The 16,629-nt window shown below is 42.5% G+C and overlaps 1 protein-coding gene across 6 annotated transcripts in view; it reads left to right on the forward strand.

Moving 5' to 3' along the window:
* The window catches only part of INTS6L (integrator complex subunit 6 like), a 53,369-nt gene that overhangs the window by 22,158 nt on the left and 14,582 nt on the right, over positions 1 to 16,629 (forward strand). For all 6 annotated transcript variants that reach the window (XM_019793345.2, XM_019793344.2, XM_011217359.3 and 3 more), the window contains 7 exons: positions 603 to 752; positions 1,587 to 1,676; positions 1,915 to 2,098; positions 2,361 to 2,489; positions 4,629 to 4,792; positions 7,390 to 7,542; positions 10,429 to 10,561. In XM_019793345.2, the coding sequence (XP_019648904.1) occupies positions 603 to 752; positions 1,587 to 1,676; positions 1,915 to 2,098; positions 2,361 to 2,489; positions 4,629 to 4,792; positions 7,390 to 7,542; positions 10,429 to 10,561 (1,003 nt within the window). The remainder of the gene's footprint in view (positions 1 to 602; positions 753 to 1,586; positions 1,677 to 1,914; positions 2,099 to 2,360; positions 2,490 to 4,628; positions 4,793 to 7,389; positions 7,543 to 10,428; positions 10,562 to 16,629) is intronic.

The raw sequence follows: 16,629 nt of genomic DNA on the forward strand, positions 1-16,629 counted from the left end.
GCAGGGGAGTGGGAGAGGAAGAAGCAGGCTCCCAGCAGAGGAGCCCGATGTGGGACTCGATCCCGGAACGCCGGGATCATGTCCTGAGCCGAAGGCAGACACTTAACGACTGCGCTACCCAGGCGCCCCCCCCTTGACTCTTATTTAAAGTGAAAAAATTGTTTGGGAGGACGAATCCTGGTTAGAAAAGTTCAGGTCGATCAGACGTTCAAGAGCGAGTTGTCTCTCAGTGCATTTACAAATAGTCCTTCCTCTCCTTCCTTACTTGATGCTCATCGTCTGTGTCAAAGTAAGGTAAATACTGAGGTGCTTGGGTAGGTTCGATTGGACCTGAACAGAAGATTGGACTTCTTGAGGCAGAGCCTTCCAGCCGGAATGGATGAATGCACTGTTCGCATCTTTGCCGTTGGTCATTAATGCTGACAGATCTTTCTGACACTGATTGCTTCAGTTCCACTTGGTCAGTCAAGACATAGACTAGAATTAGATCAAGGAACTATTAGTTTGTTAGAGGTTTGATACTTGCTGTTTAGCGGTTGCTTGCACTTTATATATTGTTCATTGTATAATCGGGAATTTCTTTGTAAATGTTTGGTTTTCAGGCTGGTTGGAAGGAAAATCACGCAACATTCATGAGTGAACTAAAAAATCTTCAGGCTTCTGGACTGACTACTCTTGGTCAGGCTCTAAGATCCTCATTTGATTTGTTAAATCTCAATAGATTAATATCTGGAATAGACAATTATGGACAGGTAAAAAAAACTTTGAGTGAGTACAGCTAATTTATTTTGGTGACTTGGGGTAAGAGTTTAAAATTGGGCGTGGTTACCAAGTTTTCTGCTACTTTTCCCAACTGCCAAAAGGAAGTCTGTAACTTTTAAATACCTGCTTTAAAATAGATCCCTCTGTTGGGGTGGGTGGGGGGTCCTTGTATGTGGCTTGATCATAAAATATGTAGTGAAAATTGCCTCCCCATCAGATCATCAGATATCTGAGAATGGGATAAATAAGTTGCTGAGAAATATTGGAAAGAGACCATTAAAGAGAAATTTTCAGTGTCCTGAACTCCCTCGTGTCTCCCAATTCAATTGAAAAGCTCTAGAATAAGACAAAGGCAAGACAGCATCTGGTGCTCCTGTTGTCCTTACTCTAGAAAACTCAGCGCACAATAACCAGAGTCCCTGTCCGAGCTCCAGAGCATAAGTCACTACTGTCCCCCAGTCCGTGCCAGGACTCAGGTGAATTGGATTCACGGGTGTGGAAGCTGCTGCCATTATAATCTCTTTAATATCTTTCTTTCATGATTACTTGGAAAGCAGAGGGAGAGGAGTATTTGGATGTTATAGTTCGGGGAGCTCCTGAGTGATACAAATTCCTCAGTGTATTCTGAATCTTAACCTCAGCAGGGGATCCTTATTTTGATTCCCACCCGTTTCAGTCCCTAATCTTTTCCTTCTCATTTATCCAGGCAAATTTTATCACACACTTGAGAGATCCCTGGCAAGGCAAATGTAAAAAAAAAAAAAAAAGTTTAAATACAATTTTATTACTTTACATGGCTCTAATACTTTTTAAATGTATTTTAGGGAAGAAATCCATTTTTTTTAGAACCATCTATTTTAATTACCATCACAGATGGAAACAAGTTAACAAGTACTGCTGGTGTTCAAGAAGAGGTGAGATTTTTTTTTTTTTTTTTTAAGTTTCGTTTAAATGGCAGAGAACATGCCGCTATTTCTGGGGGAGGCACACGTTGCCAGTTAAGAACACGTTTGATCAAACCTTCCCTCTCCTTCTCTCTCCACGAGCCCTGAAAGATTAACGAGTCCATGAACGAAAAGCGACCCTTTTAACTCTTTCTTCACCGTTGCCCGGGTTGTTATGATGAAAACTTCTCAACTTTTGCCTTACCAGCTTCATCTCCCCTTGAATTCTCCTCTGCCCGGAAGTGAACTAACCAAAGAACCTTTTCGTTGGGATCAAAGGTTATTTGCCCTGGTGTTGCGTTTGCCTGGATTGGCTCCCACGGAACCAGAGCAACTAGGGAGTGTACCGACTGATGAGTCCGCCATCACACAGATGTGTGAAGTCACAGGAGGTATTGGCAATATCTCATGATTTCTAAAGGAAGAATCCAGAACGGCAGGGTATGGTTTCTCTCAAGCACCATATTCTGTCTGGTCTTGCTTTTTCCTTCAGAATCTTGTAGCTCTGCCGCTTATGCTCATCATGAGTGTGAGGTTTGCTGCCAACGTGGTTATGATCAGTTCAAGATATATTTTAGGATTTCCGTTGCTTATATCATTAAGTCGTATTTTATTTGATCCAACTTACGCTGTGTGTTCTTCCTTCTGGTATAGGTCGCTCCTACTGTGTTAGAACACAAAGAATGTTGAATCAGTGTTTAGAATCTCTAGTCCAGAAAATTCAGAGCGGTGTAGTTATTAACTTTGAAAAAACGGGACCAGACCCACTTCCTGTTGGAGAAGGTACAGTAGATGACCATTTTTTGTTTTTTTGTTAACCCTGGAGAATGATCTGAGATGGGGAAGGCATTAAACTAATCATAGACACAGTCTTTACTATCTGTACACATTCATGGGGTTGCAAACATCCATCCAGACAAATGCCTTTCATTCACTGCCAGTGTGGTCAGATTCTAACAACTTTAATTCAGTGTCAAATCTTATGAAAATTCTTCCTTTTCTCCCACGCTTTTCATATCCCCTTGTCTCAGTCTGGGTATACGCTCTTTTATTCGCTTCTTGATTCACGAAATAGCTGGAGAATTACTTCGGACTGCCACTTAACCTGTAACCTGGTTTTGTGCCAAGCGATCTTTCTGAAATCTGTGTTTGTCACTGCATGTCAGCAAGAGATGGTGAATGTGTGTCCAGAAACTGCTAGCATCCTATAAGAACCTACACCGGGATTTTCCCGGCCACTTTTTAACTGCCGAAACTTTCCTCAAGTGACATTTTACAGAAAGTTCAACCTCTCAAAATAGATGATCGCAGAAGTACTTTTGTATAGGGGAAGGGTCTTCTCCCTCAGGTCACCCCTGTGCCTCAAGACTTCCCGGGAGTACTCTGTAAGGCTGCTGCTTCTCCTCGTTCCTGTGCGCTCACACACATCATTACCCGTGCTGCTTGTCTGACCTGATCCATACGTTGTCATTGTGTGGCCACAATCAGTGGCGGCTGCTCAGAAAGACACACGTTTCGGTCTGAAGCTGTGGATCCCGTGGTTCCTGACCTTTTTGATGTTTAGTTCCCAGAACCCTGTAAGAGACAGCTCTCCCTAGAATAGTGGACATAGGCCACACAAATACAATTTTGTATTTACTTCTAGGGTTTCTCAGACTCCACTTTAAGAACGTCTACTGCAGAAGACTGAGGCCTCACAGCCTCTTTGAAATTCATTAAATTAATTGAGGACGGACATATTCTATTGCTAACAACTGACTGCTCCATCCATACCTTTGTGTTTGTTACCTTACTGTGAACTGGGAACTGTCCTATGGAAAGCCTGTTGGATTTGGTGTCCTGTAAATAGCTCCGATTTTCTTTCTAGCTCCATTTCCCCTTTGTCCAGGGTTCTTAGCCTTTGAGATTCTGATGAAAGCTAAGAACTATCTCCTCAGAAAGATGAACATCCCCAGAATTGTGAGCTCAACTTCAGGGGGGTCTCTTGGTCCCCTGAAGCCATTACATATATTCCCTAGAGATCCATGGACCCTAGTAAATCTCCTGGTGTAAAGTAATTACTTGTTTAAAGTAATGTTTAAGTAAGTAAATCAAATGACCTGTAATTTTAGAAATATGACTCAAATCATTAGAACATCTCTTTTACAAATATAGACTATGGAATTATTGCATTAAAGGTTATATAACTCTGCCTTTCCCTCTTTTGGGGGCAAATGAAATATGCTAGTTTCAATAATATTTATACATTCTGGATACACCCTTCGACGTTATATAATGCCCAGTTTCCATGGAATTTTAATGGCGGATGGGGAAACTATCATGAATTTATAACTTGATGCATTTGCTTTATGTTCCTTCCCACAACTATATATGTAGATTGTATTGTCAACATTTCTTCTATCTTTGAGTGACTCTGGATTGTTTTTATTTTGCCTTTGTGGTCACTGGGTCTGTTTAGTAAAGAATACTTTTTTTTTTCATCTAATTGGGAAGAGAAAGAAAATCTAAATGGGATTTATGACCTGTTTTGTCAGATCCCAAAAATGTAAAAACTATACCAGGGGATGAGCAATTTCATTTGCCTAATTTGGAAAAAATAACTCTAGTGGTTTGGTGTGTGTAATTTATGTGTCCAAATTCAGAGAATTGAAAACTAATTTTGTAATAGTTTTCCATATAACTAGGTGTTTGGGGCATAGTTAAGGATGGGGATGGGGTGTTGGATTAGAGGGATGGATTAGATGAAAAATGCTAGAGAGAACATTCAGAAATCCTGGTAGAGTCTTTTCTTTCTTTCATTTTTCATGAATTACCATTTTGGCTTGTTTTGTACTTTGCTTTCAGGTGAAAATTTTGTGGAAGGAGATCAGCAGCTGTAAAAAGAAACTGATGTCTTAGTGTCTGTCTTTGTTTAACTTTCAGATGGACTTATGGATTCATCCAGGCCAAGCAATTCATTTGCTGCTCAACCATGGCATAGTTGTCATAAGCTCATTTATGTACGACCTAACTCTAAGACTGGTGTTCCTGTTGGACATTGGCCAATTCCAGAATCTTTTTGGCCAGATCAGAATTTACCTTCACTAGTAAGTGTCATAAAACAAAAAGGTAAACATCATTCTGGATTTTCAGTTTGCTGATTACAGTGACCCTTGTAAAATGGCTTTGAGGCTTTTAAGCTATACCTTTTATCTCTTGCTGGAAGTCTAAGCTTGTACCTAAAAGCAAGAGAGGACTTCCTTGCTCTTCTGGCATTCTTTTCTTTTAGTTGCCTTTTGCCACTTGAACTGCCCACTTTGGATGTTAAAGCATTGTTATTTTTGATGGCGCCGCCATCTGTGGCTTGGTTTTTATTTCCGGGCGGCTGAGTTGATTGACATGGGAAACGCCATGTCCTAAGAGTGCTAGCATTGTTTTTCGTGTACATCCTCAGGAAATGAAAACTTAGCTTGCACCTTGTATAGGTTCTAGAAACATATTCAGAACAGAAGCTCTTCTGCTTCCCCCTAGGGAGTCATTAGACACGTAGTGGAACTTTGTGGACCTGCTTCTCATCTTTTTTAACCCATGGACTTGAGTTCCTTGGCAGTGTACCTTTCAACGATGGATAATTGAGCAATATTTTAAAAATGATCTCTAAGCGAGGACTTTTCTTTTGTTCACTGCATTGGGGGAAGAGGGTTCGACACTGTAGTTGCTTCTGGTACCAGATGAATCGACTTTCATCTGGGGGACAGGGGTGTCTGCTAATGAGCGAAAGCGTATGAAACCCATTCTCCCTTCATCTTCCTCCCCCCAGCCTCTGCACAAAGGCCAGAGTGATCCTTCTTGTGTGGGGGGAGGGGCACCAAACGATCACTGGACCTTCAGGTCAGCACCTTCCTGGTTCAGCCAATCTACATTCTGTGTACGTTTTAGAAATTTCTGACATGAATTGTATTTTCTTCTGGATTACTCTTTCTAGGCTCCTTTTTTCAGGAGACGCCATGAGAATGTAGGACTGAAGAGCCACTTCTGCCCCTGCTGTGGGTGAGGGTATATCTCCTCCGCCTTCCCTCAGGGCTCCAAGGTGACACACTGGTCAGGTCTCAGTGCCCAGTTGCTCTTAGCTCCAAACCCGAGTGAATGTTTTAGTTACGAATTTATGACATTATTGCTGGTGACAGGGCTTCACTTGTGCCTTTATGGCTTTTAAAAAATTGATTTAAATCTAAGAAGCCAGAAACATTTCTCAGGTTTAATTAAGAGGAAAATGGGGGTGGTGCCTGGATGGCTCAGTCGATTAAGTGACTGACTTTTGATTTCAGCTCAGGTTGTGATCTCACGGTCGTGGGATTGAGCCCTATGTTGGGCTCCACGCTCAGTGCAGAGTCTGCTTGCCCCCCTGCCCCTCCCCCCATACTTGCATGCTCTCTCTCCGCCCCCAAATAAATAAACAAAATATTTAAAAAAAAGAAAATCGGGAAAAACTGGAATAAAAGAAATTCCAGCTAACTCACACATGCCCCTGTTACCATCCCTCCAGCTTTAAAAGCACATTTGAGGGGCGCCTGGGTAGCGCAGTCGTTAAGCGTCTGCCTTTGGCTCAGGGTGTGATCCCGGCGTTCCGGGATCGAGTCCCACATCGGGCTCCTCCGCTGGGAGCCTGCTTCTTCCTCTCCCATTCCCCCTGCTTGTGTTCCCTCTCTCGCTGTCTGTCTCTCTGTCAAATAAATAAATAAAATCTTAAAAAAAAATAAAAGCACATTTGATGGCTGTCAAAGCATCTTGTAGGTGTGTAAATCACAAAGGCAAAGGAGCATGTTTTTCCCCTTTATAAGGGAAATGGAAATGTTTTGTCCTATTCACATTAGCCTGAGAGATCTCTCGGCAAGAAGAAGGGGAACCACGTCGCACCCTTGTCCCTGGGACTTGTCCTATCTCCTCATCTCTTTGGCTTGCTCTTGGCTGCTACCATTTCTCTCCCCGGTGCTGTCCATCCCCACAAACTAAACCTGTTAACGCAATGGCTGCCCCACCAATCCGCTCTGGGACCCCAGGCACATAGGGCTTTGCAGCCCAGCCCAAAGCCTCCTTGGCTCCAGCTGTCCCGAGGCAAGTGTGCGGGTGTGAGAAGGGCTGTAAAAATTCAAGTTGAAAAGAGATTTCCACTGGTCCTGGGTGTTGTGACTGGCTCTTTTTTGGTACCTGTCTTGCCCTTTCCATGGCTTTATAATTTTTCTGCTTGCTCGTTAGTGGCCCTAGCCCTGTCATTAGCTCATCAGACAGCTTCATGGATTTCTTCTTCGCTAGCTAGCAGCATCGGGACTAGCTTTAACCTCATGGTATGAAGGAGTGAAGGGCAGGTCATGCTTGGAGGTTGCAAAGTGGATCTGAAAATCGGGGTTCATCCTATGGATCATTAGTGACTTCCTAACCGTGTTCAAAGCACTTGTCATCTTTACTTCACTGAAATTGTAGTTACGAGTGTTCTCATTTACCTTTCCTCCTCCCAATGCCAAGTAGACAGAGTCAAAGAGTCTCTGTGCCCTCCCCAGATGGACGCTGTTGGCGATGCCCTCCTCTTCAATGCACTGGGGTATAGCTCAGCGATGGTTTCACAAAACATGAAAGGGGTTGCGGATTTGTCAGCAACGTAAGCTCACTTTGATAACGGACCATATCTTCCCCTCTTGTCTTTTAGCCTCCACGAACATCTCATCCTGTTGTGAGGTTCTCCTGCGTAGATTGTGAGCCAATGGTAATAGACAAACTTCCTTTTGACAAATACGAACTTGAACCTTCACCCTTAACTCAGTACATCCTGGAACGAAAGTCTCCCCATACCTGCTGGCAGGTACTTACCCTTACCTGTTGGCCGAATGTCTGTACCCACTCTGGGATCTGGGAATTGTTTTCAGAAGTGTCAGAGGTTAATGTGGGAGTCTGTTAATAATTTTTCTAACAAATGCTATCAAATAAGCAACAGGGCCAAGCAAATAATTTCAGAGTGATGCGATTCATTAGCCTGCATACATTGCCATCTGAGGTGGGGGCTCTGATGACACCTGTATCTTTGGGAGGCTTTGGAGGACCCCCTGAAGCCTACTCAGGGACCCGAGGTTAAGAAACCCTAACCTCAGTGGTGTAATTCTATTTAGTTACAGCTTCCGCAGCTGAAGTTTCATATGAGCTTGACAGATTGGAAGTACAAGATCAATTTCTTTTAACGTTTTTCTTTAAACTACAGGTAGTTAACAGTACAGTGTAATTAGTGTTCGTTTCAGGTGTACAAGATGTTTTTGACACAAAAAACGCCATAAGCCCTGAAACTACTTTTTGTGTTAGTGTCACGTAGTCACACTTCTCTTCCTGTACAAAGCACAGTGGCATGTGTAACGTGGATTTTATTGGGACGTGGCAAATGCCCGTGTTACCGGCTCTTCTGAGTGTTATACTTCAGCCCGAAGGGCTTGCTGATTTATTAATAGACTCACCTTCGGATATTAGTTTGTAAAAATCCAGACCTGGCAGTCACACAGCCCTTTCATTTGGATATAATAAGGAAGTCCTATGCTGGAAGTATGTTTGTTCTATTTCTAAACGCCAGCACCATATAGCAATCAGTAATTGTTAGGTTCTATTTACGCAAGAAACACTTTTAGACTCCCATCTGTTTCATCCTAAAATGTGAGATTATTGCTCCTCGTTGTCTTCAAGCTACTTAAATTCCCCGAAGATGCTAAAACTGGGTAGGGGAAAAGGAACACACTTGAAGCAAGAATGTACAAGTGTAAGAAACAGAACAATCTCGTAAATATAATATTGAGTGGAAAAACCCAGACATTAAAGATCCCATATCGTATGATTCTGTTTTATCTACGCCCGAAAAGAGGCGAAGTGGGCTGGCTGTGTCAGAAATCGGGTTGGTGGTTTCTCCTGGGGGTGCAGAGCAGTGTCCAGCAAAGGACACGAAGGGGTTTTTGGTCATGTGCTGTTTCTTGATTCGGGTGCCAATGACACATGCGCTTTCACGACTGAGCTATATACTTAGGACTCATGCACTTTTCTGAATGTATGTTTATATTACAGTACAAGGCCCCGGAAATGTGCTGGGAATGTAGAGATAAGGATGATAGAATGTTAACTCAAAACCACGATCGGAGGTTGACTTCATGGACTGACACAAATTTTGCAGTAAAAGCAAATACAATTACAGATCCTACCTTTCCCCTAAAAATAAGCCCTTTTTCTGTATGGCACATTTCTTGTAAAGCTTCTCCCAAGGCACATAAGAAATCCTTTCCTCGCTTCCTGCACTACCCCTCAAATGTGCCATATGCCTATCTCCTATACCTTATGTGACTTTGGTTTAGTTCAAAGGCAAGGAATTAGTGGGAGTGAGAAGGAGTAAGATGAACCAGGAGCCAAGAAATGTGGCTAAATTGTAGTGGAGCCTGGATTCCAACCCTAGCTCTGACACCAATGACATGGTCCTGGGCTAGACACTTTCTCTAGATGAGATGGCCTCTTATCCCTTTGAGCCAACCGCCTCCCCCCCACCCCAGTTCTATCTGGAAGTGATAAGGAATTTGGAGAAACTCGGGGCTTATTAGAAGGAGGGGAAGGAGGGAAGAAAGAGAGAAAGGGAGAGAGAAGAACAAAAAACGCTGTTTCTCCTCTCTTGGGCCTCCTAGGTCTGACCCCCAATGGCTGTGTGTAACATTTTTAATCCTTTATGATGATTTCCCCCCTTCTTCTGTTACATATACTTAGGGAATAGGGGAAAATCCACCATGTGTTATTATACTACTTTGTTTCTATTAAGCTTCAGATTATGGCATGAAATCTAGTAGACGAGTCCTGTTTTATAGCACCAGCACGACTCATTGTTTTGTGGGGTCACAAATGACACAGGAGAGATTTATTCTTAGCTACAACTAAATATAGCAAGAATTCAGTCAACTGGTAGGTGATATGGCTGGCACCAGGAATTAGCGAGGTGAATGGATTCTGTTCACCATCAGGGTTTGACTTTTGTCTTCAATGATCCTGCTGGAGGACTCGGGAAAAGGCAAAGGTCTAGGTCCCTAAAAGTATATACCGGTGCCCTAACTTGGACCAAAGAGTAAACAGGGAACAGAGAGAAAGCATGGTAGCCAGAGGACGTGAGCCCAGCCTATCGAGTGTACGGGACCTGACCGTATAATATCTATCGAATCAGGAATCATCAGTGAGGAATAAGACGATAGTCACACGGAATAAAGATTACTGTTTTGATCGTTACTGAATGTTTGCTCTGCCAGCATCCTTTATAAGAGAAAATGCCTTCCAGATTGAACCAAAGCATCTCCTTTCTGCCTCCAAATAATGACCACTCCAGTCACCACTTGTTCTTTTGAGAAGTCCGTTTGTTTTCATGGCTGGTATCACTTAGTGGTATTTCAGCCTCATTTGCCATTGTGCTTACCCAAATATTTGGGCATTGTTGATGAAGCCCATGGTCTCCGAATGGTGAGCGCAGAGCCGGGTTTCAGTTCTTAATATAATGTATAAAGAATTCTAATCAGAACATTCTTATTTAGTATGGCCTGTGTGGACATAACCTTAGGCTGAAAGCACTATTGCTGTTTTTTACATTACAGTTATGCTGCGCCTTAGATGTCATTCTGGAATGTTGCTGGGAGCTTGGTTTCACATACGATCCTTATTGTCATCACTGTGTCTAACTTCATGTTCTTAGGTATTTGTTACTAGCAGTGGAAAATACAATGAACTTGGCTATCCATTTGGTTATTTAAAAGCCAGTACGACTTTAACTTGTGTAAACCTCTTTGTGATGCCGTACAACTACCCGGTTTTACTCCCTCTTTTAGGTAAGTAAAGCATGTGCCACTTCTTCATCTTTAAAACGCCACAGAAATGAAAAATAGGAGAACGTGCTAAGCATTTTAAACGTAGTCGAAGAGTAATTGATATCAGGATATAGAAAAAGCTAAACATGGGTTTGGAAGGATAGAATTTGCACACTGTTTCCTGTTCTGTCTGTTTTGTTGCTGTTGTTTTTGTTTTGTTTTGATTTTTTTTGTTTTTTGTTTTTGGTTTTGGTGTTTTTTTTGTTTTTTGTTTTTTTTTTTTTTTACATCAGACCTTAGAGACACAGCCTCTGGCTTGGCTCTGCTGCTTTTTAGGCTGCAAGCATGAATGCTCCCCTCCCCCACACCGGGTTTCAAGCGACTTGGTTTTTTCATAGACTAATTTGGGACCAAAAATTCCATTGATCGGAATTAATGTTCCAAGAATCTGATGGTTTTCTCCAGGAAAACAGGGCTCCTCTGTGGGGGGGGGGTTGTTACTGGCTCACACTCATTCCCCCATAAAAGAATCTTAAATGCTCCGGAAGCATCTGTGTTAGGCAAGTTAAGGAACGAGGTACGAGAGTCAGTTCTGCAATTACTGTAGTCATAGAAGCTGTCGTTTCCATGGTGAAATTCTACAAGGAACAACTCCAGAGGCTGCTACCGAGATATCACTGGAAATGTGTGTAGAGATTTTTTTTTTCTCATTGAAAGAGCCGCATCTGTTTGGAGCAGTATAGTCGTACCACGTGGTATCCTTCTAGTTGTAAAATTGGGATCATTTTTATTTGATGGGGTTTCTTAATTTTTGCAAAAAGTTTCAACCTTTAAGTTTTAATGTGGTCATTAAAAGTGTAAGATTTTTAGTGCTGTAAATCGTGTTTGTACTAAGTGTACTGAAAAATGTTGCAAGTTAAGCAGGTGAAGAATGGGTCATCGTAAATGGATTAGCATGATTGTTTTGTGTAGTCTACCGATTTTCTTAGTCCAATCTAAAAATGTCCTCTCAAAGGTGATTGTCATTGATACAAAATATAGGTTATGTCTTTGAGGTTAATAAGGGTACCGGTAGAAAGTACCTATATTTTGTGGATTTGTTTAAATTATTTATAAATTCAAATAAATTTATTAGTTATTAATGATTTCTTAAAAAATATTTTTACATGGGTGTAGTTGACACACAATGTTACATGAGTTTCAGGGGTACAACATAGTGATTGGATAAGTCTCTGCATACTGCTGTGCTCCCCACAATTGTGGCTGCCATCTGTCCCCGTACAGCGCTGTTATAATACCATTCTTGACATTCCCTATGTTGTGCCTTTTATTCCCGTGACGTATTCATTCCGTAACCGGAAACCTGCACCTCCCTCCCCCCTTCACCCATTTCACCCATCTCCCTGCCCCCTCCCCTCTGGCATCCGTCAGCTTGTTCTCTGTAATTATAGGTCTGATTCTGCTTTTTGTTTATTTATTCATTTCTTCTGTGTTTTCAGATTCCACAGATGAGTGAAATCATACAGTTTTTCTCTTTCTCGTCGTGACTTAATTTCACTTAGCATAGTAGCGTCCATGTCATAAATGGCACGATCTCAGCCTTTATGACTTCAATTTTCCCAACTAGTAAGTGAAGGATTGGGCTAGATAATCTCCACTTAAGACTGTTAATGGTATTATTTTTCTATTTTTTAAGACTGCCTTTTATTTTCAGATAATTGTAGATTCACATGCATTTGTAAGAAATAATAAGAACACTGGGGCAGCCACTGGGGAAGACAGTATGGAGATGCCTCAAAAAATTAAAAATAGAAAAAAAAATTGAAACTAGAACTACCCTATGATCCAGTAATCGCACTACTAGATCTTTACCCAAAAACTACAAGAACGCTAATTCAAAGGGATACATGCACTCCTATGTTTATAGCAGCATTATTTACAATGGCCAAGATATGGAAGTGGCCCCAGTGTCCATAGATAGGTGAATGGATAAAGGCAGTATGTGCACACAAAGGAATATTACTCTGCCGTCAACAATGACATCTTGCCATTTGCAACCACACGGATGGACCTGGAAAGTATTATGCTAAGTGAAATAAGTCAGAGAAAGGCAAATACCATATGATTTCACTCCTATGTGGAATTTAAGAAATAGAACAAATGCACAAAGGGAAAAAAAAGACAGGCAAACCAAGAAACAGACACTTAACCATAGAGGACACATTGCTGGTCACCAGAGGGAAGGGGGGTGGGGGGCTACGGGAAACAGGGGATGGGCATTAAGGAGTCCGCTTGTTGTGATGAGCAGTGGGTGTTGTATGCAAGTGTTGAATCACCAAATTCATACCTGAAACTAATATTAACACTGTATATTCACTAACTGGAGTGAAAATGAAAACTTGAAATTTAAAGAAATGAGAGAGCAGTGACACCAAAAGCACAGGCAATAGAAGCAGAAATAAACACATGGGGCTCCATCAAACTTAACAACTTTTGTGCAGCAAAGGCCATGATCCACAGGGTGAAAAGGCAAGCTATGGAACCGGGAAAATTTTTTCAAATCACAGATCCCGTCATTATGGTGGTGGTGGTGGCGGTGGTGGTGGTGGTGTGTGTGTGTGTCTTTTGTCATTCCGATTGGGTGATTTCTCTTGTTCTCTTTCCAGTTTACTGATTGTTTCCTCTGTCCGCTCCATCGTGCTTTTTGAGCCCATCCGTTGAGCCTTTTATTTTGGTTATTGTATTTTTCACTTCTAAGATTTCCACTGAGTTCTTCTTTACATCTTCTGCTTTCTACTTTCTCTTTGATGAGGCTTTCTGTTTTCTCATTGTATCGTGCCTGTTTCTAATGGCTTGTTGGAACATGTTTTGTACCAGCTTCTTTTACAGCTTCGTCGGATATTTTTAACATCTCTGCCTTTTCAGTGTTGGTGTCTCTTGATGGTCTTTTGAATTTGTTTTGAGATCTTTCTGGTTCTTGGTACAATGAGTGATTTTCAGTTGAATCCTGTGCCTTTTTGGTATTATGTTATGAGTCTCAATCTTATTTAAGCCCTTCTGGCTCAGCTTCCTCTCACACTCCTGGCAGAAATTGCCAGGTAGTGCCTCGTTAGTGCCAGGAGGGGGTAGAAGTCCAGGTTCCCCACTTGGCCTCTGCTGACACTCAAAGGGAGGGGGGCTCCTCGTTACTGCTGTGGGGGCGGGGTGGGGGTTCTGGATCCTCACTAGAGTGATACCTCCCAGGCTGGGAGAAGTAGGAGTTCCTCGTTACTCCTCCCCACGTGGTCTCCATTGACACCGCGGGGGTGGAGGTGGCCCTATTACCGCAGGGCAGTGGAAAAGTTCTATAGAACTATCAGGGGTTGAATTCTAGGATCTCATCTTTGGTCTAAACTCAGCCTGCCTTCCAAATTATTATATGAAAGTGGCCCTAACCAGAGTAGCTGGTCTCCCAGTAGAAATTGAGATGTACAGCTCTTCACAATAGCGAGACCCACCCTCTAAGCCTGGGCTTTGCTGGTCTTGCGAGTAATAGAGGTCAGATGTGGACATGGCATAATGGCTAAGAGGAAGCATTCAGTCCTTCCTTTGTCTAAACTTGCCATGCCTAAGTAGCCACGTGTTGCCCACTCTCACACTCCCCAGTACTAGGTAAGGTCAGCTCCTGGCTCTGTCTGCTTGGTCACCCGTTAGTCTGCCTCTTCCTCAAATACCAAGTTCCCTTTCTCCCTGCAATGTCTTCTGTCACAAGGGATACATGTGCCACATCTGTCCCTTGTCCTCCTCAACCCATGACACCAAGGATCCAGCCCTGCCTAGGGCATCACCATCCCTCTGCAAACATCTCAAACCAGGAACCCCAGAGGGCACACATGCATTTGAGGGTCAATCCATCCTTGACTCAGTTCCCATTCTGCCCTTTGGCTTTAAATATCCATTTCCAGGCTTTTCTGTAACCTGTGTCTTCCCAGGGAGCACAGGGTTTTTCACACCCTTTGAGGCCAGAAGTCCTTGTGCCCCTGAATCCCAAACTTGGGTTTCATGTTGAGTTCTGAAATAGGCACTCTCAACATTTCCACCATTACTTCACTTCCTGGGTTGTGTAGCCCCATAGTGTTAAGACTATGGACTGTAGAGAGGCACCTGGGTGGCTCAGTTGGTTAAGTGTCCAACTCATGATTTCAGCTCAGGTCATGATCTCAGGGTCATGGGGTCGAGCCCAGCGTCAGGCTCCTCACTCAGTGAGGAGTCTGCTTTAGAGTCTCTCCCCCTCTCCCTCTGCCCCTCCCTCCTCTCTCAAATAAATGAATGCATCTTTAAAAAAAAAGAGTGTGGACTGTAGAGCACGGCTGCCCTCATATGGATCCTGATTCTGCCCTTTGCTAGCTTTGTGACCTTGGATAAGATACATAGCTTCTCTGTGCCTTACTTATTTCATCTGTAAAATGGGCATAATGATAGTATGTATCCCCAAGGTATTGAGTTGGGATTAAATGAATTAATGCATTTATTTTTTTTTTAAAGATTTTATTTATTTATTTGACAGAGATAGAGACAGCCAGCGAGAGAGGGAACACAAGCAGAGGGAGTGGGAGAGGAAGAAGCAGGCTCATAGCAGAGGAGCCTGATGTGGGGCTCGATCCCATAACGCTGGGATCACGCCCTGAGCCGAAGGCAGATGCTTAACCGCTGTGCCACCCAGGCGCCCCGAATTAATGCATTTAAATTGCAAATAGTAACGGCTCAGTAATTGCTATTAACATTGTCATTACTGTTGTCATTATTAATGTCTGTTATTTTCATAGCTCTTGAAGGCACTGCTATTCCATTTGAAGCACATTATATAAAGATGTAGGACAGTTTTGCAGTCTGGTGGACAGGGCATTTAGTAAAAAGACAAGTTAAGTCACACTTCCTAATGCCAAGAGACATCACTGTATTACTGCTTCGTGTGATAACTGTCCCTAAAGGTCACCCTTGTTTTTTTTTCCTTATCGATTCAAGATTTCCATCAAAAGTAGTTAATAGAGGCTTAATTATTTAAGCATGAAAACTTACCTGGAATGGATAAGTGAGGCTTAATTGGATCAGTGAGCCATCATGAGAATCATGTTAGTAGGGTGATAACCAGAATATCACAGTGGGCAAGAAGATTATCTCTCAATAAGGAAATTTTTTTTTATTGAGGGCCAATAACTACAGAAATTAAGACATTTGTAGCAACTTTTTTTTCTTAACTATACCACGTTCAGTTCACCTGTTTTTTAAAAAAGATTATTTATTTATTTATTTAAGAGAGAGTGTGGGGGGAGGGGCAAAGAGAGGGAGAAATCCAAGTGACTCCCCACTGAGCACTGAACACAGAGCCCTAGGCAGGGCTTGATCTCACGACCCTGAGATCATGACCCTGAGATCACACCTGAGCCAAAACCAAGAGTCGAATGCTCAACTGACTGTGCCACCCAGGCGCCCCTGTTTGGTTTTTTTTTTTTTTAATTAAGAAGTGGGATTTGTGTAAAAAGGTAAAATTCAGCTCCATATTAAGACCAGTTCCGATCAGGAGGACAAAAAGAAACGGAGGCACAAAAAGGCAAAGTGGTTTCTCAAATCTCAGTCTGCTAAGTGTGTAGCTGAGCCTGGCAGTCAAACCACCTCTTCCCCCCATTTTTGCAGCAGGAAATGGGAAGAAATGAATGAAGGGAAAATGTTAGTAGTTTTGGAGGTGTGGGCAGTATCACTTCACTCTCCTACACTCTCATCTCCTCAGTCTTTCAAATGTTGACTAGCTGAGTGTTGATGACATCTCCCCTGTCCCGTCCTAATGCCACCTAAAGCCATGGAAATCCTTTCCTGCCCTGCGGAGAATGTGACTCAAGCGGCCTTACCCCAGTAGCTCTCTACTCTTAATCTAGACTGTGGAACATTCTCTTTCTTCCTCCCCCATTTCAGAAACTCCGACAAGAAATAATTAGACTAAATTAGAGTAATTGGTGGAATCATTGCAATCGGCATTGTTTGAAATTCTAAGACTATTCTTGACTCTCATTATCTAATCTATTTATATCTAAATGTCTCCCCAGTCTTGTGGT

The sequence above is a fragment of the Ailuropoda melanoleuca genome, chromosome X (assembly GCF_002007445.2).
Source record: "Ailuropoda melanoleuca isolate Jingjing chromosome X, ASM200744v2, whole genome shotgun sequence".
Lineage (NCBI taxonomy): Eukaryota > Metazoa > Chordata > Mammalia > Carnivora > Ursidae > Ailuropoda > Ailuropoda melanoleuca.